The sequence below is a fragment of the Suricata suricatta genome, chromosome 5 (assembly GCF_006229205.1).
Source record: "Suricata suricatta isolate VVHF042 chromosome 5, meerkat_22Aug2017_6uvM2_HiC, whole genome shotgun sequence".
Taxonomy (NCBI): domain Eukaryota; kingdom Metazoa; phylum Chordata; class Mammalia; order Carnivora; family Herpestidae; genus Suricata; species Suricata suricatta.
This window is the reverse complement of record NC_043704.1, coordinates 9,887,260-9,911,006: the sequence shown is the minus strand read 5'-3', so window position 1 is coordinate 9,911,006 and position 23,747 is coordinate 9,887,260. Positions and strand designations below refer to the sequence as shown.

The following is a 23,747-nucleotide window of genomic DNA, read 5'->3' as shown; positions in this document are numbered from 1 at the left end:
AGAGAGAGAGAGAGAGAGTGTGTGTGTGTGTGTGTGTGTGTGTGTAGGTGGGTGGGGGTGTGTGGGTGGGTATAACAGGGGCAGGGCAGAGAGAGAGAGAGGGAGAGAAAAAATCCCAAGCAGACTCCACACTCAATTCGGGGCTGGAACTCACAAAACTGTGAGATTATGACCTGGGCTGAAACCAAGAGTTGGAAGCTTAATCAGCTGAGCCACCCAGGTGTCCTTGAGGACACGTCTGTTTAACCAGCAGACTGCCAGACCTCAGTGAGCCTCGACCGGCCCTGAAAGAAAAGACTCCGTCCCCAGAGATCCACAATCTGCTTCAGAGGAAGTAAACAAGTAGACAGGCAGGGCTAGCTTCCTGGAGGAGGGGGCGAAGGTTTTGGAAATGGGGAAAAAAGATGCAACACAGATATTTGAGACTGTGGCAGAAATTACTGGCTATTTCCAACTGTGTACTTCCCCCCTCTTTTCTTGGAAAGAGAGCTCCCAACTTTTAGCTGCTGTAAGTCCCAGTGGGTGGCAGAGGGGGGCACAGAAACCTTATAATAAAGATCTATTGTCTAATTTACATTTTACTTCTATTCCAGACTATTAGGAAAGACCCACAGAAGTAACAGATGTAAAGAGAAAAACACGCATGGAGTTCAAATCCAGGCCACAGTTCTGAAAAGTCTTCTTGCCCTGGACTTACTGATGTGGTCGGTCTACAGGGACAATTCACAAACAGTAACTTGTGACACGTAGCTTCCTACACGCTGGTGTGATACTAGATATTAGAGTTTGACTCTGATGACCCGACGCACTAAAAGATGACGCATGAAATTGATGGACACACGTAACGTACACAGAAGCTGTGTCTGGAAGATAAAAGCTTTCAATAGGTGTTGGCGGGTGTTACTGTTATCACCGCAACCATAGACGGTGCTTTCGTGAGCACAGCCCATGTGGGATCAAACAGAACATTAGCCACAGCGATGGTCGTGGTCTTACTCTTAGAGAGTGATGGGCCATATATTTCATGTATCTGTCACACGGTCCCTTTGTGCACAACCGTGAGTTTTGGGGCATCAAGGTGACCACTTCAAGGTCCTTCTCCTAAAAAAGGCGACAGCCCATCCACCCCACCCCCAGGAACTTCTCACCAGGCTTTTGCTGACTCACGAAGCTGCAGTGAGTAACTTTATCTCCCAGCGTTAGGAAGGAACCCACACGAGCAGTGGAAGAAGACATCTGTAAGTTACAGTGAGCAGCCACTATTTATTTATTCAGTATCTGCTCTGTGCCAGGCGGAGGGATTAATCATTAATCACCAAAGCCCATTTCACTCTCTGTGCTCTACAGAGACCGGACAAGAAGAGAAACAAAGAAGCCTCCCGAATGCCCTTGGAAAAGCCAAAATATTTTTTCTCTTTTGTAAAAATAAAAACTCTTTATCCTACAGAAGGTTCTGACTACCACCATCAAGTTCACCTACACATTTTTACAGACCCGAGTTGCTTAAGACAGAATTAAAAACAAACAGAAGTTCGTATCAAAAAGGAATTTACCAATATCCAAGGGCACTAAAGCAGTGTATTTACAAGGCATTTCCCCCATCCTAAAACACGTGCTCACAAGGGTATAAGGAAACCCAACCATCTGATTACACGGGAGACTCAGTCCCTCCACTCGAGAGCGCCGAATCCTAATCACTAGACCACCAGGGAACACGTCAGTCCCTCCATTCGAAAGGGCTCATGGCCCTCTCAGTAATGCACTGCCCACTACGCAAGCTCAGAGGCCATGACCCCACTGGTTCAAGATCATCCCAACATAAAATATTCTTCGCTGACTGTCCGTCATAAATGGACAAGATGCACCAATGTTTTTCTATTTAAATTTCATCTCCCCAAATGGTTAAATGCCATGTCTGATTTTTTATGTGGGAAATGTAATGATAATAGGTTACCTTTTCAATATAAATCGGGTTCTCTTGAGTAACAAAGGATTATCACAGAGTTAACGTGAGCAAGTAATGATTGTTCTATAGACAAACACAGGCTTTTCCCAGCTCATCTGAAAATAGGGCACTGGGAAGGAGGGCAAGGAGGGGGAGGAGGGGAAGGTAGGAGAGGGTGGGAACACTGAAAAACAGAAGTACCTGGGACAACACAAGAACCGTTCACGACCGTGGCTCAGTGCCTTCCTACCACACCCGCCTCGCTCTTCCAATTCCGCTACACCACTGCTTTCTCCACATACTGGCCCCACATAAAACCGCCAGGGCCATGAGAATGGAGCAGGGGCGAGTAGGACAGGCAAGAAAATACTATAGTTATCACATCATTTCAACATATCATATCAATATATCATCGAATTCCAGAAATTATTAAGAAAGCCCCAAATACTAACCCCCATTGAATTATGCATCTACTGTGCAGTCCAATGAGAGAAAACGCCTAGAAACTGTGAATCCAGTGGTTCTTTTGGAGTCTTAACATTCCTGGAATTTCAGTCCCGTGTCGAGGAAAGATGCCTTTCTTATTCGCTCCTCTCTAAGACTACTTTTTAAACTATCAGTAGAAGAGTATTGGTTAGTACTAACTTAAGAGTTAAGAAAGATCCTTTCATCTCTTTGCCATTTTTTAACCTTTAACCAACGTCCATGGAACACGAGCAAAGGGGAGCAAATACAGAGAGGGGCAAACCGAAAAACAGACACTTAACTGCAGAGAGCACACGATGGTCACCGGACGGGGGTGAGGGTGGGGGGTGTCGTGAGGAGCACAGGGTGTGGTACGGAGGTGAGGAATCACTATATTGTACACCTGAAACTAACATTTCACTGTATGTTAACTGGAGTTTAAATTTAAAAAAAATCTTTTAAGTCTACGAAACAGAAGAAATATGGAAAACTCCGTAAGAATAAATCTTGAACATCCGAGCCAGATGAAAGAGAGCCTCCAAAGTGTGTTGGGTAGGAACATAGCAAAACAGGTTTCCAAAAGTACCAATCTCTACTTCGTTTCCATCTAATGCAGCACACATGTCCTTGGGATTTCCTATTCGAGCGCTTCCGCAAAACATTTTCAACTAAATGTTTATCGCTGGTTATAACAATACAAAAATCAAATGATGGCCCGAGTTATTAAGGCCACCCGTTAAAGATATTTCTCCATCAAGCTCTCCGGCCAAGGATCATCTGAAAAGCCCGATACCAAAGGAAGTAGGTCACAACACACAAAATCGCCCTGCTCTAAAACACGAATCTGTGATCAAGGAAATCATTATTTCATTCCTCTCCCTCCGCTTTGCCTCGGACAGGACAAGGGTACTCCCAACCTTGCTAATGGCCTGTCAAGAGCTCTCCTTCGACATCCCTACCCCTTCTCCCCCAGCACTGGTTAGATAGAATGTCAGTGCAACTGGACTACTCAGCAGGTGTACAAGTCCGGCCAGAACTCACCCATCCAGAAGGTTCATCGTGGTGGGTGTCACTTCGGTAAACAGGACTACTTTTCCAAGTCGCTGGGTCTGCAGATTCTGTCGGTAGGTCTCTAAGTTAAAATGCTCTGAGAAGAAGGACTCCACGTCGGTCACCACAGGGAGAGCAGAGGGGGTGATTTCTACGTCGGATGTGTAGGATGGAAGAAACTTAAGGGACAGCTTGCTGGACCTGATGACTCCTTCAGGACCCGCATGTCTCCCCAGCCACTGCATCAGAGGGTCCCAGATCTCCTGTGTTACAAGGAAAGAAACGAAAAGGTCGTAATTTGGCATTACATTAGGTGAGGGTAGCCTTTCCTTAAAATGTCACTTGGTAACAGAAGTACTTCCTACTTCGTGTCCAGTAAGAGCTAAAGGCACATGTTCCAAACCCCTGCGCCATCATACGATGGCCAATAAGTATACGAAGTGTGCTTACGCTATAAAAATACAGTTGACTCTTGAACAATGTGGGTTATGAATCCAATGGGTCCCACTCACACGCAGGCTTTTTTTGACAAATACAGTACAGTGCTGGGGTGCCTGGCTGACTCTGTCAGAAGAGCATGTGACTCCATCTCAGGGTCGTGAATTCCAGCCCCACGTTGGGGGTAGAAATTATGTAAATAAATAAAACTTTTAAAAAATAATATAGTACGGTGCTGTAAATGTATTTTCCCTTCCTTATGATTTCCTTAATACCTTTCCTTTTCCCTAGTTTGTTCTATTGTAAGGATACTGTATATGATACATGTAGCATATATTCTATTGTAAGGATACTATAGGAGACTGTAAGGAGATTCTATTGTAAGGATACTGTATATAACACAGAGCACATAAAATACACACTGGTGGACTATTTAGGGACCAGTAAGCCGTCCAGTCAACAGTAGGCTATAGTAGTTAACTTCTGGGGGAGCCAAAAGTTATATGCTACGGATTTTTGACACACTGTGGGGGCAGGTGGCGCCCCTGATCCCCACATTGTTCAAGGGTAAACTCAACACTGTTTAGAAGCCAGAACCCAAAGAAATAAATACAGCTCATTATTAAACTTTCTACATTATATCCTAAATCCTTAAAAGTCTTCTCCAGCTCTAGAATTCATTAGTAATCCTGTAGGCCACACATTCTGCAGAAAATTTACAGCTTTATACTTGCGCCCTCAAGGAAAATCATTGTCTGAGCTGCATAAATACTGTAAAATGCCAGGTGAAAGCAGTCATGGAAGACAAAGCACAAAGACAGCAGCTTCCGCTCCCCACTTTTAGAGGATCTTCACCTCTTCTCCCAGACAAGCTGACCACCACAGGCCGCTGACAGGTCACCAGCAGGGGGGACACAACTCGCACATGAGAAAATAATGAGAAGCCCAGCAGCAGCTTTTCCCAAGTGTAGGTCTGGGGGGAAGGGAGGTAGTGCCTACCAGCAACCCCGCCTAACTCAGAACGAAGCTCTCTATTCTACCCCTGAAACAAGAAGGGGTCCTAGAGCCTGCTAGAGGCTGCAACTTCCTCTGGGGCGCTGGAGGACCCAGAGGCCTCCCTCCACGGTGGGGCACCAGGGGACGGCGCCAAGGGAGTCACTGCCCCAAGAGGCCAACACCAAATGTACTCATGTCAGTCACAGTAAATACAGATCTAGGCTCTCGGGCCACCTTCATGCAAAAGCAAGGCCTTTCAAAAGAGGAAAGGTGACCTGTTAACACAAGGGTATGTCCCAAAGCTGCACGTGGACACAGAGAAGCAGCAGCTTCAAAGATGAAATTTTATTCAACTCAATTCAATTAACGGACCATTAAAACTCATTTCGGCTTACAAAAAAATACAGAGGATAGAGGAACAAGTTCAATAACTTCGGAAGGGAGGCATCAGCAGAAATCCAGATGGTGAGACATTTCACAAAACAAGAATCTGCAAGTCAGTGTCACAGGGGACAAAAAAGCAAAAGAGGGGGTGAGAGAGGAGGAGGAGACCCCGTCTGGAGGAGGAGAGACGTACAAGATACGATCAAATACAGCAGCTGCCTGGAAGGGGCACACAGGAGGGGACCAAGGTGGGACCAGGCACGAGCTATCCAAGCATAACCTTGGAGCTGACAGCCCACAGAAGGGCTGGAGGAGTAAGGGTGGGGTCAGGGGTTGAGACCAGCCCTTGTGTGATCGCTTGATCCCAAGCTGCTCACCCTGGAGGAGCCCTGAGCAGGACCCCTGGCTGCATCAGACTACGCAAGGTCTGGGCACCCTACAACATCTCCCAGATGATGGCCTCATCTGAGAACCGTATCTACCTCACTGCTGACACACTTGTCTTGGACCCACAGGCTGGAAGTTTTACCTGGGGAAGTGACAGCCTCATCAAGGGGAAGAAATAAGCCTGGAGACCAGGAACGCCACCCCCAGAGAAGTGGACCTCTGTCCTCCCAAGCCAGCTTGGGGTCCAGCACACCCTCCTCCCACCCCCAGGGTCATGAGAGGGTCCCTTCTGTATCTGTGCTCCCAACCCTTCTTGGATGGACAATTTGGGAAACTCCAGACCATGGAGGCTAACCTGAAGCCCGGGACAGGCTGAGAGCAATGAGGGAGTGACTGTGGATGCAGAGTGGCTATGCTGGCCCCCTGGCGCTGCCGTTACAAAGTGTCACAAGTCCGGGGCTAAGACAGCAGAAATGTATGCTCTCAGAGTGGTGGAGGCTGGAAGTCCAAAATCAAGGGTTCGGCAGGGCCACACTGCCTCCAAAAGCTCTAGGGGAGAATCTGTTCTAGGCTTCTCTCCCAGCTACTGGTGCTGCTGGCAATCCTTGGCTCCCTTCCATGTGTCCATCTCTCTTGCCATCTTACAAGGACACCAGCCGTACTGCATCGGGGCCAGCCCTAGGGACCTCGTCTTACTGCAAAGACCTTATTTCCAAATAGGGTCCCATTCACAGGTTCTCGAGATTAGGACTTCAGTGTACATTTGGAGGGGACAAAATTCAACCCACAACAGGTGTCAGTGCTTAGGTATCAGGGAGAGGAGAAGGCAAAGGAAAATCAGGTGTGCATATGCGTGTGTGAGGTGGAGGGGGCATGCCCTGTGGGTTCTGGGGCCCGGTTTTACAGGTGGCAAGAAGGAGGAAGACGATGGTAAGGTAGTAAGAAGAGGGCTGAGCTGCTAACCACTGGACCCCTCAAGACAGAGCCCACTGGGTACAGGCAATGCCTGATGTTAATAAAGGAAGGAAAGAAGGGCATCTGGGTGGCTCAGTCAGTTGAGCAACTGACTTCAGCTCAAGTCATGATCTCATGGTTCATGGGTTTGAGCCCTGTATTGGGCTCTCGGCTGTCAGCACAGAGCTCCCTTTGGATCCTCTGTTTCCCCCTCTCTCTGCGCCTCCGCCTCACATGTTCTCTCTCTCCAAAATAAATAAACATTAAAAAACAATAATAATAAGAAAAGGAAAGAAACTGTAGACTCCAGATGTAACAGCATGACTTTTTTAGTGGTGATGCAAATGGCCCTATCCAGAAAGGGAACAGGTGAACAGGTGAGGGCTGGACCCTAAAGCTCAAGCTGAGAGGTCAGCCTCGGAGGCAGAGCCGTCCCCCCCAGGGATGGACAGGGCTCGCAGCGCCACTGGAGACACCCAGCCTGCTTCCCCACTGGGTCACAGCCCTCCCTCACCCCTGCCGGCCACACAGCCATCCAGGACAGCCCCGGGAACATGTCTACACTAGCAGCACTCTGCTCCCGGCTGCAGGCAGGCAGGTAGGAGTCCTCCTGGGTTGAAGGCTGTTGACATCATCTTCAGATTCCTTCTATTTTTCTCAAAAATAAAAATCAAGAGCATCAGCTGAGGGAAAAGGAAGAAGGAGGTTTGAGAAGGCAGAGTGAGAAAATGTTGGAAGCAGGGAAAATATAATGAGCGACTGGAGGTGTTCAGGGTCCAGGCCCAGGCAGTGTTTCTGAATTTAAGGGGAACTGTTGGCACAATTTTGTGCTTTTTTATGCTTTTATCCAGCCCCACTCAGCTACAGAGCTCTGTGAGGTACAGAGAAGGCTGAGGGGGTAGGTTGAGTAGGTTACCGACCTGCTGCACAGGAGGCCCTGATGGATATATAAATAACAGGGTAATCCTGGCCTGTGAGCTCACAACCCAGTGAGAAGAACAGCAAGAGGAGCACAGAACCAGAGGGAAAAGCAAAGTGCCCTGGAGGAATACAAAATAGGAAGTGATTCGGTTTGAACAAGGCACCAGAAGAGTTGTCGGAAGAGGGCAAGCTGACATGAGTTACCCGAAGCTACAGCCCTAACCTTCCACCTTTGCACAAAGAACCAAGATAAACTTTATACATAGTATTCCCTGTTCACTGTTATTTCTTTGATATAAATTCTACTGGAGGAAGAAGGCAGAACGAATGAACAGAAAACATACAAAAGTAACCCTGTTATAGACTGAACATCTGCGTCCCCCCAGAATTTATGTTGAAATTGAAATCCCCAAGGTGATGGCATCAGGTGGTGGGGGCCTTTGGGAGGTGATTAGGTTGTGAAGGAGGAGTCCTCTTGAATGGGTTCCAGCTCTTAGAGCTCGTCAGTTAAGCATCTGACTTGGCTCAGAGCATGATCTCACGGTTTGAGTTCAAGACCCACATCAGGCTCTGCTCAGATAGTGCCTGGGATTCTCTCTCCCCCTCTCTTTCTGCCCTTCCCCCCACTTGCACGTGTGCACACGCACACTCTCTCTGTCTCTCTCTCAAAAACAAATTTAAAAACTTAAAAAACTATATATAAAAGCAACCGCAGAGAGATCGCTCACCCACTCCACCAAGCATGGACACGACAAAAAGACAGCTCTCTGCACCCCAACAGAAGGTTCTCACCAGAACCAACCATGCTCTCACCCTGAGCTCAGACGTGGAGACTCCTGAAGTGTCAGAAATAAATGTCTGCTGTTTATAAACCTGGTCTATGCACTTCTGTTTTAGCAGCCTGAGCTGAGATCGCTCCAAACCTCAAATCTGGTCAGTTATAACAAACACCTTCAGCTCTGGCCAATGCCATTAACATATAAAGTGAGCAGATCTGAACTGCCTTCATCACTTTCCCCAGGTCACCTAGATGTCACAAGTGCACCATAAAGGCTGAAGACACATATGGGTGAATAGGATAAATCACAAAAATCAAGGGAAAATAATCTGGAAAACCAGTATTTAACTAACTGCAGTTTTCATTAATTCAAGCAGAGGATCAAGTGGTTACCCAGCAGCCATAGGCAATGCGGAGCTCCATTCAAAGTCGATGAAATCAAAAAGAAACAGTTGGCACCAGGTAACAGAACAGGAACAAAGCAGAGAATCTTCTCTGGAGTGCGTCATTCAACTGTCCACCTATACATGGGATTCATCTAAGAAATACATATGGAGCAGCACTATTTCTCAAAAATAGTACCACAGAATAAAGAGAGGAGGAAAGACGGGTATGCATACACACAACTACAACCTAGTATGACAAGTGCTTAAAAAATTCATTCAAACTATTCAAATATACACAACCTTCGAAAAGTGGGTCAACCTGGCCCATTAAGGTTAACCACTTACTCTTATTTGCATACAAATTGGGAGCCAGATTCTCAAGGAATTACATTATCACTCTTATGTCTGCTAATTACTAAAGTGATATTCCAAATTATTTGTTTCTGAAAGCAATGCTTAAGAGATGCACAAACGTGCAAAATAAAATTGATGCAAGCAAGGAACATGGATTTTTGTTCTTATGCCTTCTTCATGTAATCTTTCAGGACTTACTCGGAGCCAAATATATTACTCAGAACAAAGATAATCTAAAGGGTATAAAATGAGACCGGAACATCTTAAGAAAGATAACTGTATACTACCTATAATTCTCCAAAATATTTATATTCATGATAGTCATATGCTACTGTAGCCCATCAAACTGAGTACACACAGAAAGCACTTAGGCTCCTCCCCCCACCATTCCAGGACAGGGGAATAAAATTCTGGTTATAAGACATGTCAAAATTACTACCTGTTGGATGCAAATCCGCCTGATACGTCATCTCAGATGCACTCAAGTTACAATGACTTAAGAGCTGTAGAAGTAGCTGCTATAACACATGTAGGAAAAAAGAATTAATCCATGATTCTTGGCTTCAGTTTACTAATGACCAGTAAGGCAGTGGGGAAATGCCACCCCCAAATCTACCTAACTTTTTTAGTTCAATTACCGGAGTGTAGCTAAATGTCACTTCTTCAGGGAAGTGTTTTCTGACCCACAGATCCTCCCAATCTAGGCTAGAATTCTTATTCATAAACAGGGACTTTACAGTACTTATCAAGTTGTAATTCCATAATTTATATAATCATTTATTCAATGGCCCACTGTCTTGCCAGAATGTAAGCTCCATAAAGACATTATATGCACATTTCAGTCTTGCCCAACTGTATCCATGGCAGCCAGGACCAGATCTGGGAAATAGTCCGTGTTTAATAAGCATTTGTAATGCCCAAGATTTCAATATCACCCCAAAACCAGAAACCACCAGGGAGACCGAGGCACACATGTAAAAGCAAAGGGCATTTATTATTACAGCTTAGGCTCACTGGGCCTAAGTTCGGTCTCACAGCCTTCACCAATGCAGTGGATCCAGGGCTGAGAGCCCTGAACAAGGGCTGAGTAGGGTTTTTATGGGATTTAGGAAGGGGGAGTTACAAGAAATTGTGACATCTGATCATTATTGCATAACAGCATTGGCAGCAACTTTAACCATACACATTGTTCAGAGCATTCGTTACTTTTGGCGGGACCCAATTGCAACATTTAGGGTATCTTTGAAATTAACCAATTACAGAGCGAGTTCAGGGTCTTGTTTGGTGACTATCAGGCTAACTAACATTAGGTAACAGGGTCCTATCTAAAGTTCCCATCTGCAGGCCTTACCCTTAGGAATGTGGGGAGAGGTAGCTGGCCTTTCCTGATTGGATATTGCAAAGTGGTCTCCTGCTTTAGGCAATGTGTAACTGCCTAATAGTTCCAGAGAAACTGAACCTTAGACCTTCTAGCTTAGAGGGGGACCTGTCACGGAGTCTGTTAGGTTCAGACTTTGCCCTTACACATTCACCATATAAATGCACATTAAAGTCCTTACCAAAACTCTGCAAGTTACAGATAGATATAGAAAATAGATACAGATACAAATACAAACATATATATATAGGAATTGATATATATATATAGATACATATAAACATACATAGATATAGAGATATAGACATAGATACATATTCTAAGACGTAAAGTCCACAAAAGGCACTGATAAGAGATTCTTGATATGGATACATAAGCCTCAAAAACAATCTTTGAAATGTTTGAAAGTCAAGTCAGTTCTATTGAAAAAAAAATAACTGCTATCAAATTTCACCAATGAAATTCACAAAAACCTTCTAATATTATTTTTTTTTACATTTGAACCACAAGAATTTAGTATTTTCCCTTCCCAAGATTTCAAGCCAAATGAATACAATTCAGGTGAGACCAAAAACTGAACGTTTTAGACTCACATACATGCTGGCTCTTTGAATTAGCCACAGCAATGGGGAAACACTACCCATTCTCAAGGAAGATGAATATAGCTTTGTTTCTTATTGGGACATGCTGCACACAACATGAAAACCCCAAGGAATCTACAAAAAAAAAAAAAGTACTGAACTAGTAAACGAGTTTGGCAAGGTTGCAAAAGACAAGGTCAATATACAAAAACTGGGTGTATTCCTATACATTAACAATCAGTACTGAGGGTATGAATTTTTTTTCAAATACCATTTTCAATGGTGTCAACAGATCTGAAACATTTTTTGATACATTAAACAAAATATGTTGTCAGAACTATATACTGAAAACTATAAAACACTACATTAAAATTTTTTAAAGCTTTAAATAATTAAAAGATATACCATGTTCATGGATCAGAAGACGCAATACTGTTGAGACGTCAATTCTTCTCCAAATTGATCTATGGGTTCAATGCAATCCCATTAAAATCCCAGGCTTTTTTTTGTAGAAATTAATAAGCTGATTCTAAAACCTACACAGAAATGGCAAAGACCTAAAATGACCAAAACAATTACATTATCTGATTTCGAGACTTATTCTAAAACTGCAGCAATCAAGATAGTATGGTATTAGCATTCAGATACAGATAACTGAAACAGAATAGAGGTCAGAAATAGGGCCACACATACACATTCAATAGATTTTTGACAAAAGTGCCAAGGTAATTCACTTGAAAAAGGATCATCTTTCAATACATGACACTGAAAAAACTGAACATCCATATGCAAAACAAATGAAATAACCTTGATCCTTACACCTTCCAGGTATACAAAACTTGAAATGAACTGCAGATCCAAATGTGAAACTTCAAAAATAAAACAAATGGAAAAATTTCTGACCTTGGGAAAGGTAAAGCCTTTCTCAGATAAATCAAAAGCATGAACCATGAAAGAAGAAAATAATAAACTTCTTTAAAATTAAGAACTGCTGCTCATCAGGAGATAACATTAAGAAAAATGAAAAGACTGAGAGAAATTCTTTTCAATACATATATCTGACAAAAGATTTGAATCCATAATAAGAATTCTTAAATCAGAATTATAAGGAAAAAAAAAAAAAACAGGGTCGCCTGAATGGCTCAGTCAGCTAAGCGTCCGACTCCGGCTCACATCATGAACTCATGGTTGGTGGGTTTGAACCCCGCATTGGGCTCTGTGCTGACAGCTCAGACCCTGGAGCCTGTTTCGGATTCTGTGTCTCCCTCTCTGCCCCTCCCTGCTCATGCTGTGTCTCACTCTATCTCTCAAAAATAAATAAATAAATAAATGTAAAAAAATTTTTTTCAACATACATCAACAAAAAGATTTGAACAGCACTGCCCAAAAGAAAACACTAGCTGACCAATAAGTACATGAAAAACTGCTTACTACCAGTTGTCACCAGTGAAATGCAAATTAAAACCACAATGAACTACCACTACACACCCACTAGAATGGTTAAATTTTAAATTCTGACAATATCTAGTTTTGGCAAAGCAGTGAAATAACTGGAACTCTCAGAGATTGCTTATGCAAATATAAAATGGTACAATGATTCTGGAAAACAATTTGGCAGTTTATTTTCAAATTAAAACATACACTTGCCGTATGACTCAGAAATTCTATTCCTAAGTACTTACCCAATAGAAATAAAAACACATGTCCACAAAAACACTTGTACATGAACAGTCGATAGCCAAAAATTACAGACAACCCAAATGTCGACTAACAGGTGAATGTATAAGTTATGGCTTATCCACACAATGGAACACTACTTGACAATTAAAAGGAATGAACTACTTACATATGCAATAACATGGATGAATCTCAAAACCATAATGCTACGGGTTTTTTTCAAGTTTTTATTTAAATTCTAGTTAGTTAACATATATGGTAAAATTGGTTTCAGGTGTAGAATTTCGTGATTCATCACTTACATATAATACCCAGAGCCCATTACAAAAAGTTCCCTCCTTAATGCCCTTCACCCATCTAGCCCATCCCCCACTCATCTCCCTCCAGCAACCCTTAGTTTGTTTTCTATCATTAACAGTCTCCTGTGGTTTGTTTCCCTCTCTCTTTTTCCTTCCTTCCCACATGTTCATCTGTATTGTGTCTTAAATTTCACATATGAGTGAAATCATGGGGTATTTGTCTTTTTCTGACTGACTTATTTCACTTAGCATAATACACTCTAGTTCTACCCATGTCATTGCAAATCATGAGACTTCATTCTTTTTGATGGCTAATAGTCCATTGCTTGTGTGTGTGTGTGTGTGTGTGTGTGTGTATGTATACATATATATATATACACACACACATATATACATATACATGTACATACACCACATACATACATACACACACCACACCTTCATTATCCATTTGTTAGCTGATGGGGACATTTGGGCTCTTTGCATAGTTTGGCTATTGTTGATAATGCTGCTATAAACATCAGGGTGATATGTTGATCTTTAACTTTGTATTCTTGTATCCTTTGGGTAAATACCTAGTAGTGCAATTGCTGGATCATCAGGTAGTTCTATTTTTAACTTTTTGAGGAATCTCCATACTGTTTTCCTGAGTGGCTGCACCGTTTACATTCCCACCAATAGTGTAAGATGGTTCCCCTTTCTCCACATCTTCACCAACATCCGATGGTTCTTGTGTTGTTCATTTTAACCACTCTGATAGTCATTGTAGTTTTGACTTATATTTCCCTGATGATGAGTGATCTTGAGCATTTTTTCATGTATCTGTTAACCATCTGTATATCTTCTTTGGAAAAAAATGTCTGTTCATGGCTTTTGCCCATTTCTTAACTAGATTATTTGGGTTTTGGGTGTTGAATTTGATTAAGTTCTTCAGAGACTTTGGGTACTAACCCTTTATCAGATATGTCATTTGCAAATATCCTCTCCCATTCCACAGGCTGCCTTTTAGTTTTGTTCATTGTTTCCTATGCTGTGCAGTAGCTTCCTATCTTGATGAAGTCCCAATAGTTCATTTTTGCTTGTTTCCCTTGCCTCCAGAGATGTGCCTATTAATAAGTTACTACATCTGAGCTCAGAGGTTACTGCCTGTGTTCTCCTCTAGGATTTGGATGGTTTCCTATCTCACAGGTCTTTCATCCACTGTGTGTATGGTGTAAGAAAGTGGTCCAGTTTCACACTTCTGCCTGTTGCTGTCCAGTTTTCCCAACACCATTTGTTGAAGAGACTGTCATTTTTCCATTGGATAGTCTTTCCTGCTTTGTTGAAGATTAGGGCACCACATAGTTGTGGGTCCATTTCTGGATTCTCTATTCTGTTCCATTGATCTATGCGTCTGTTTTTGTGCCAGTACCATACTCCCTTGATGACTACAGCTTCGTAATATAGCTTGAAGTCCAGAATCATGATGCCTCCAGCTCTGCTTTGCTTTTTCAGGATTGCTTTGGCTATTCAGGGTCTTTCATGGTTCCATACAAATTTCAGGATTGTTTGTTCTAGCCCTGCAAAAACTGCTGGTGGTATTTTGATAATAATCACATTAAATGTGTAGGTTGCTTTGGGTAGTTTGGATAGTATAGATATTTTAATAATGTTTGTTCTTCCAATCCATGAGCATGGAATGCTTTTCCATTTCTTTGTGTCCTCTTCAGTTTCTTTTCTAAGAGTACAGATCTAGGTATCCTATTGTTTTCGTTGCAATTGCAAATAGGATCAATTCCTTGACTTCTCTTTCTACTGCTTCACTGTCATTGTAGAGAAATGCAACAGATTTCTGTGTATTGATTTTATATCCTGCAACTTTGCTGAATTCACGTATTCGTTCCAGAAATTTTTTGATGGAGTCGTTGGGTTTTCTACATAGAATATCATGTCATCTATAAACAGTGAAAGCCTGACTTCTTCCTTCCCGATTTTGATGCCTTTTCTTCCTGTTGTCTGATTACGGACACTAGGACTTCCTGTTGTCTGACTGCGGACACTAGGACTTCCTGTTGTCTGATTGCGGACACTAGGACTTCCGGTACTATGTTAAATGACAATGACGAGAGAGGACGTCCCTGACTTGTTTCTGTCGTAGAGAAAAAGCTCTCAGTTCCTCCCCATGGAGCATGATATCAGCTGTGAATCTCTCACATGTGGCCTTTACGATGTCCCAGCTACACCTACTTTGTTGAGGGTTTTTATCAAGAACGGATGCTGTATTTTGTCAAATCGTAACTCTGGTTTTTAAAAAAGAAAAGACAGGGGCGCCTGGGTGGCTCAGTCGATGAAGCATCCAGCTTCAGCTCAGGTCATGATCACACAGTTCGTGGGTTCGGGCCCCGCGTCAGGCTCTGTGCTGACAGCTAGCTCAGAGCCTGGAGCCTGCTTCTGGTTCTGTGTCTCCTTCTCTCTCTGACCCTCCCCCTCTCATGCTCTGTCTCTCTCTGTATCAAAAATAAATAAAACATTAAAAAAAATAAAAAGAAAAATAAAAAAGAAAAAAGAAAAGACAGGGAAGAGTATGTACTGTATGATTCTATTCAGGTCAAATTTCAAAAAGACCAATCCAACCTACAGTGATAGAAAGCCGATCTGCGACTGCTGATGCTGGGTACGGGAGTGCGGAGTGGATGAGCTGACTGAGGAAGAGAACAGGGAATCCTGCAGGATACTGGAATGTTCTATATCTTGACTGTAATGGTGGTGACTTGGGCACATATGTGTGTCATACTCTACACTGAAATGAGTGCATCTTAAGTCTAAATCATTCCTAAAGTTCATTTTTTTGTGAAAAACGCAAATAGTAACAGATTCATTCAACACTAGAGAATAACTACAGTCCATAAAACTCTATATTACTCACTAATGTCCAAAAAACACCAGTATCCCAACTTCTGGAGAAATGGATGCTTACCTTTATGTTCAGTGAAAATACACAGGAGTGGCTCTTTTATGGTTAGTTACCATATTGTAATGTCTGCTACAGGAAGTGCGACTAAGATCAGAGGCACACAGTATCCTGCGTCACGTCATGGAGAGCCACTTCACCCCATCACTCATCTTATCTGCTACATTTCCCCATCTAACAGGACCCACCAGGTGAAATACAGCTACACTGCTAACTGTATTTCTAACTGTAACTCTAATTTAATGGATTTACTAAAATATTTATTGTCATCTGTGTTTTGGTGCTCCTTTTCCCAAGAAATGCCAAATAACTGATCATAACCTATAAAGGTCTCTGATCTCAGAGAACATTTGCCTCATTGTAAATAATCGAATTAGTTGTGCTTCAGTAATAACACTGTCAGTTGCTAGGCAACCAGAAGTGGGCAAATCAGAAAATGAATCCACAAAGACACGGGCTACAAGCTCTTTTTATGGGCGTCTCATTCCCAGTTAAATACGCTCAAGAAAACAGGAGCAGATATTCTTCTAACTCCCATGGAATTTATATGGAGCAACCCAATTCCTGTTAGTATTTTCCAGACAAAATATTCACAGCCAATTCCACATGGACTTCACGCAGGTGATGAAAGCACACGCCACAGCAGATCTTCATAATCAGAAGATGTCACTCCGACAAGAGCAGGACTGGTTTTGGTCCTGACCTCCGTTGAGGTAGGGACTGCTCACTTCGCAACTTCCGGGAGGACTTTTATTCTGCGCGCCAGTGCCAAGCGGGGCAGGGTCTGAGATACGTGTTCTCCTCCTCGGCTGGTGGGCGCCCCACACGGACGCTTCTGTCCTGGCCCTACTGACCCCACTGCAGTCTGGTCATCCCTCACCCAACTTGTGCAGGTTCCACTTTGGACAGCACGGCACCCCAGCTGGCGTTCCCCAGACCTCTACCTTCCTGTTTTCCCCAAACAGGCTCTGCCGCCAGTCCCAAGCACTGTTACCCAGAATGAACAGACTGGACCTGGACGGGCTAATGGCCTGGATGACACACTGCTGAAACCTTGCCAACCCCACACACATCCAGGTCACCCACTGCCAAAAGTTACCCGACCCACAGACCAAAATGACCCCACAGGGGATGTATTTTATTTGGCCCACTCATTTTGAACTAGCTGCTAACACTTACGAATCAGGACATTTCACATCAAATACGCTGTGGCTCTGGAATACACAGAAACTCTTTCCCACATGGTAGTAACTGGTCGGGGCCAAGCAGCACCACCCTTACCACCTGGGGACAAACTCTGCAGCTGGACTCCGGGTGCCACCTCTTCTGCCCCATAGGCATTCGGGTTTGAAACCACTCATCTTGGTCCTGTATCAAGTCTGGCACCAAATGCAGCAAGAACACCCATGGGGCCCTGGATGATGCTTCTTTCTAGTTACTTTCATCTTTCTTTCCCCTTACTATTTATTTATTTATTTATTTATTTTGAGAGAGAGAGCGAGCGAGCAAGGGGGAAAGGCAGAGAAAGAGAGAGGGAGAGAGAATCCGAAGCAGGCTCTGTACTGTCAGCACAGAGCCCAACACAGGGCTCGAACCCACGAACCATGAGATCATGACCTGAGCCAAAACCAAAAGTTGGCCGCTTAACCGACCAACTGAGGCACCCAGGTGTCCCCAGGGCATTTTCACAAAGAAACGAATGCTTTATCACTTCAGTGAGTGAGCTCTCGTTCTGTCTGCTTTCAGCCAGAGAGAGAGGCTGCATGGAAAGGCCTCCTTACCGACCTGTGGGCACCAGGAGCAGCAGAGCTTGGGCAGGGGAAGTGCGAGGGCCAGGGACGGGCCTGCAGGAGAAAGAGGGCAGAGCTGCCCACCTGGGGCCACAGGCCACGAGGGCAGAGGAAATCCATCCACCTTGCTCACCTCCTTCCTGTGCAACCTTGTAGCTGAGAACAATCAGAGCCCTGGAAGGGCCGGGAACACAGGGACAGGGCACACGGGACAGCAGCCACACACCTGCCCAGGGACGACCCCAAGCGGCTCAGAGCCCGCAGGGAGGCTCTCTGACCTGACTGCCTTCACAGACCCGCCCTTGGGCCCTGCAGCAAGATGACCTTCCACGGTGCTGATCCTTCCCCAGGTGAGACCACACCAGAGACCACCACCAGCATCTCCGGGGCCTTCGGATGGCGTCGGGTATCCAAATCCCGGCCACAGGTGGCCCTCCTGAGCCCGGCTCCTCGCGGTCATTTCAGGCCCCACGCCTGGGACACAGGAGGCCCTCAACCACCGTCTGTGAAGCTGTATTCCTTTGATGGCTCAGGCTCAGGCTCGGAAAGGCTGCAGATTTACTGCGCTTTTTGTTACCTGCCAACCCGTGGAGGCCACAAAAGGCTCGGGCGGAGCAGTAAAACAGAGGTAATGACGGAGGAGGCGTTTCTAACAAGGCTGCTTTTATAGGCATCACACCTCGGCGGGGCCAAGTGGGCTCGTTTTCGGGGTGAAATCGCGTCCTCAGCGGCCGCCGAGAGGGGGGCAGGGATGGCACCGCAGGAAAGGGAGGCCGGGGTGCCCCCAGCGCTTCCACCCCAGAGGGGCGTTGACTTGCACCGACGGGGTGGCGGGTTTGCACTCCAGCTCTGGAGACGTCTCCAGGGCCTTCATTAAGCCGGCCTGTGTGAGCCGGGGCCCGGGCCAACACGAGCAGGTGGGCCCTGCGCGAGTGGGGGCACCCGCGGGCAGCCTGCCCTGCTGCCCCCGCTGCCACGCTGCGGGCCAGGGTCCCCCAGCCACCCAGCCAGCCGCCATGTGTCTGGCCCGCACCCTCCGCCGCACGCGCACGAGTCGGGTCTGCAGCTCTGCTCCCCACCTGCTGGCAGGCCCCTGCCTGTTCTGGGCCTCAGTGTCTTCATTTTTAAAAAAATGTTTAATGTTTATTTTTGACACAGAGAGAGAGAGAGCATGCGTAAGAGGGGAGTGGGCAGAGAGGGAGAGAGAGAATCCCAAGCAGGCTCTGCACTGGCAGGGCTCAAACTCATGAACCCCGAGTACATGACCTGAGCCAAAGTCAGACACTTAACCGACTGCGCCACACGGTGTCCCCAGTTTCTTCATTTTTAGAACAAGAAAATTGGGGGTGCGTGAGTAGCTCAGGCAGGTAAGCATCCAACGTTGGCTCAGGTCATGATCTCAAGGTTCAAGAATTCAAGCCCCATGTTGGCTCTGTGCTGGCAGCCTGAAGCCTGCTTTGGAGTCTGTGTCTCTCTCTCTCTGCCCCTCCGCTGTTCATTCTCTCTTTCTCGCTCTCTTTCTCTCAAAAATAAACATTAAAAACATTTTTAGAAAAACAATGAAACATCCCTTTCAGTTTAGCATCCAAGATTCAGCTTCAAGAGTCAACCTTCAGGGGCGCCTGGGTGGCTCAGTCGGTTGAGCATCAGACTTGGGCTCAAGTCACAGTCTCACTGTTTGTGGGTTCAAGTACTGCATTGGGCTCTGTGCTGACAGCTCAGAGCCTGGAGCCTGCTTCAGATGCTGTGTCTCCCTCTCTCTCTCTGCCCCTCCCCCACTCCTCCCTCTCCTCCCTCCCTCCCCCCCAAAATAAACATTAAAAAAAAGATACAACATTTAGTCCCAAATGTTTAATGCTAAGTTAAAACTGCACATCACCTCTAGGATTCCAATATTGAAAAAAACATGTCACCTGGACACAGAGACACACAGAGCTGGTGGGGGGGGGGCGAGGGGGGTACATTCAGAGAAGGCCAAGTGCCTCCTACTTGTTTCAGCAAAGCTTCATGTGTTGACTGGCTGTCACCAGCCCACTCCGGGGCACACCACACCTGGGGGGGGGGGGCACGGCGCATGTAGGACTCTGTCCTCGGTGCACTCACAGGAGAAGCCTGTGTTTCAGACGGTAACTCCCGGTTCACAAGGAGCAGCTGACCCACCAGATGAACACGGTCAAGTTTCTAAAAGGGACAGCATGTTAATAACCGAGAAAACCCTTCCGACTTTCTCCTAAACTCCACCTGGTTTAGGCGTTCCTGGGACACGTCGACAGCCAATTCTTTTAAACTGTTTAACATGGTTGTTTATGAAATTCCTGTTCTACCTGAATACACGGTGACAGAACTAGATTGGATGGGCAGCCAGTCCGAGCTGGGTGGGCTGTTTGCTGTTAGCCTGTCCCCCGGGGCCCCTCGGGTGTCCCAGACACAGGAGCAGGGGAAACGTTTCACAATACGTCAGTGGGAAAAGCCAAAATGCTTCTTAAGTGTTCAAACAAAACGCTCCGGCTAAGTGCCTGCTATAGGCCAAATACTGGGAAGATTAACAACATATGGTCCTTGCTTTCAAATGATCTTGTATTACAGTTTAATGGGCCAGACAGATATTCACATAAATAACACAACAGCGTTTGTACACTACTTACGGTTTACCAAGAAAAAAAGAAAGTTCTTACGGAAGCAAGCAATAAGATCTGAAGTTTCCAAGTCACAAGACTTGAGTTAGAAAGTTGAAAGAAAAATTGTAAATCCTACACTCATGACGTGGTCATCAGTGGAATTTTCCTAGATCAGGGGTAGAAATCCTTTGTTGGGCATAAAGGATCAACTAGTTGTCTTCTTAACACATGGCTCCAAGATGTTTTAGGTTCTGTAATTCAGGATTTTTAAGATACATTTAATGTAAGACTTTCACACACGCTGGCCGACGTGAAGATGAGATGTGCCCACAGCTCAGCCCAGCGGGGTGAAGGCCAGCCACCCAGAACCACACCGACCAGTAGGCTACTGGTTTCACTTCGAATAAAGAAAACCAGCCCAGGGCCAAGTGCAAACTAGCACCACTCTCTTGCCAACAACGCAACAATGTCAAAGGCTCGCGCTCTCATAAATAGCTTACAAGTTGGGCGCTGTGTGTTTGACTTAAAGGCAGTAACGACGTCCCTTCCAAAGAAACCAAACACCCCGTATCAAGAAAATGTAGCAAAATGTTATCAAGGGTGAATCAAGGTAGAGGCTATATGTGGTTTATGTACTAGTCTTTCACCCTTTCTTCGATTTTTTTTTTTAGAAAGTTTAGGACAAATGCAGGGATTTGTTCCAGAGGCTCTAAGTCCCCTCCAGCTCCAACATTCGCAACATATTTCTGTTCTGCTGTTAATCCCGGAATCTTCAAGGACACAGCCTTTGTAACAAAAAATTAAAAATCAAAAGAAATCAGGGGCGCCTAGACGGTGCAGTCAGTTGAGGGTCCAACTCCGGATTTTTGCTTAGGTCACCATCCCAGGGTTCTGGGCTCCAGCCCTGCATCAAGCTCTGTGCTGAGCCTGGAGCCTGCTTGAGAATAAATCAATCTCTCTCTCTCTCTCTCTCTAGCTCTGCCCCTCTCCCCTGTTGGTGAGCTCTCTCTTGCACGTGTTCTAATAAAAAAGAAAATCAAAATAAATTTAAAAAATCAAAAAAATTAAACCACCCCCAAGAACATCTTCTAGCATTTGACATTTCAGTTGAGTCAGTACGACCCCTGTGTTGGGGCGGGGAAGCTAAGGCCACTTTGGGCAAGAACTCCTTCCTGAAAACCCAGATGGCCATCGCCATGGGCCGTCCCTCCAGAGACCTGGACCTTGAGCAGTCCAACGCAGGACGTACTTTCCCTGAACACAAACCCCAGGACGTTTGTGAAGTTCTTCAGTGTATGTGGAACCGGTGCATTAATAACAGCTTATTGGCACTGAATGAAAAACACACAAGTCTTAATCTTGGGTCTTGAACTGGGTCCAGGCCCTACGTAATACCCGGCTGGCAGGGAGACAGCTGTAAGCATGCTTGGTGACTAGAGGCTATGCAGTGAGACCTGAGTTTCGAAACCAGGATTGGTAGCTTAACAAAATTTACCGGTTGTAGGAAAAGTTAACTTGCCTCTGGGGAGGTGAGCTCAGTCCCGCCATTCTGACAGCAGCCCCTGGTGGCCAGTTTAGTGAAAAGTGTTGGCTCTGATGCTTGAAAGTTCCGACCTTGTCTTAATGAAGGTCGCCGCAAGCAGACAGTCCACTCCTGGTAACAAGCTGCGGGGTAATTTGGGAAAGCGGCAAAAATTCAAACTAAGGGGCACCTTTGAGTCACATAAACTGTCAAGTCATTAGGTTACCTGTCGCTTGCATTCAAAAAAAAAATGTAGCACTGTCCTTTGAAAGTAGGAAAAAAGGAGAATTTATTTTAAAAGGGTAATAAGATCATAACGCAAGGCAGGTAATACTTACCTTAGTTTTGAAAGTTACCTAATTCCTTACCTGTGTAGAAAACCGTTAAACATTCAAATTGTGTGGAACACCGTTAAATACTCAAATTCTGTGGAAAACCGTTAATATTCCAGGAGCACAGATTCCTATACAAAATCAAGCATGTTCTGTCTACTTCTCTACACGTCCATCCGATACCACTAATTTCCAGATACCAAATGCTGGGGCTTCTCAGTGTAACATAAGGAACTGCTTCCTATGGCAGATATCTTCTAGAAAATGCTATCGTTCCTTCAGGGAATAAAATAAAACCGTCAAGATGGTAAGGGAGGCCTGGTTCCCGGTGCCGCGGATTCACCGTCTTACTGGATGGAACCGGAATGTTCAGAGGCTGACAGTTGATTCAAAGGCGGCGAGCTGTAAGGAGTGGAAACCACAGGCTGAGAGCCGACTTCTTCGTAAGGTGCACTCTGTCCTCAGCCAGGAGAGAACAATCTGGAAACAATCTGGTGGGCAGCTTGTCTCATCAACAAACTGTTTATTGTAAGAAAGTGGCTGGGTCAAAGGCTAACCATCAGCCCGAACCGAAAGCATACGGAGCAAAACTCAATACCGTCCCCGCTCAACACGCCAGGACTCCGCGTGCAGAGAAGACGGGAGGGAAACTCAGGCCTCGCTCTGCACGGCGAGCGTCGGACAAAACTCCCGGGTTTCCGTGCACGGCCGTTTTGCGTGCTGTCACAAAGGAGGACTTGCTGCTATTTTCAGAACACCCTGCGGACAAGGGCTAAAATACGGCATTTCAAGAGACACGGAAACCCGCTTTCCAAATCACTTCCCCACAAGTTACACTGGCGTCTCTCTCGTCGCTTCCTTCTTCTGTGTTTTATAAAGGAGCCAAGAGGCTCATGCACAACACACAGATAATACAGCCAGTCTTTAAATACGTCTAATTAGAAAATGGAACCCTGGCTCTGAGACTACACAAAGGAACTGATTTATTTTAGGTGTGACAATGGTATTCTGCTTAGGATTTTAAACAGAGCTCTTATCTTTTAGAAACACATACTAAAATATTTACAGATGAGAGAGCTGATAGGGTATCTGGGATTTGCCTCAAAATACTATGGAGGAGGAGTGGGCAGGATGAGACGAAATAAGACCGGCCAGAATAAAACTCTGGGACGCAGAGTGATTGAGTTCGTGAGTTCATTACTTTCTCTGTTTATTTTTGTACATTTCAAATTTTCTACAAAATGCTTCCTTTTTAAAAAATTTTTTTTAACATTTATTTATTTTTGAAAGACAGAGAATGAGCAGGGGAGGGGCAGAGAGAGAGACACACACACACACACACAGAATCTGAAGCAGACTGCAGGCTCTGAGCCGTCAGCACAGAGCCCGACACAGGGCTCGAACCCATAGACCGTGAGAGCATGACCTGAGCTGAAGTTGGACGCTTTACTGACTTAACCACCCAGGCAACCCCAAAACGCTTCCTTTAACATGTGTATACAATTCAAGTTACTACAAAAAAGAAAAAAAAAACAGTTTCCA

The 23,747-nt window shown here is 45.1% G+C and overlaps 1 protein-coding gene across 3 annotated transcripts in view; it reads right to left on the bottom strand.

Moving 5' to 3' along the window:
- Positions 1–23,747, bottom strand: part of HLCS (holocarboxylase synthetase) — a 203,591-nt gene that overhangs the window by 143,714 nt on the left and 36,130 nt on the right. For all 3 annotated transcript variants that reach the window (XR_003908489.1, XM_029938982.1, XM_029938980.1), the window contains one exon: positions 3,452–3,723. Coding sequence is in view for 2 of the 3 variants with exons in the window: in XM_029938982.1 (XP_029794842.1) it covers positions 3,452–3,723 (272 nt within the window). In the remaining variant the exon portion in view is untranslated. The remainder of the gene's footprint in view (positions 1–3,451; positions 3,724–23,747) is intronic.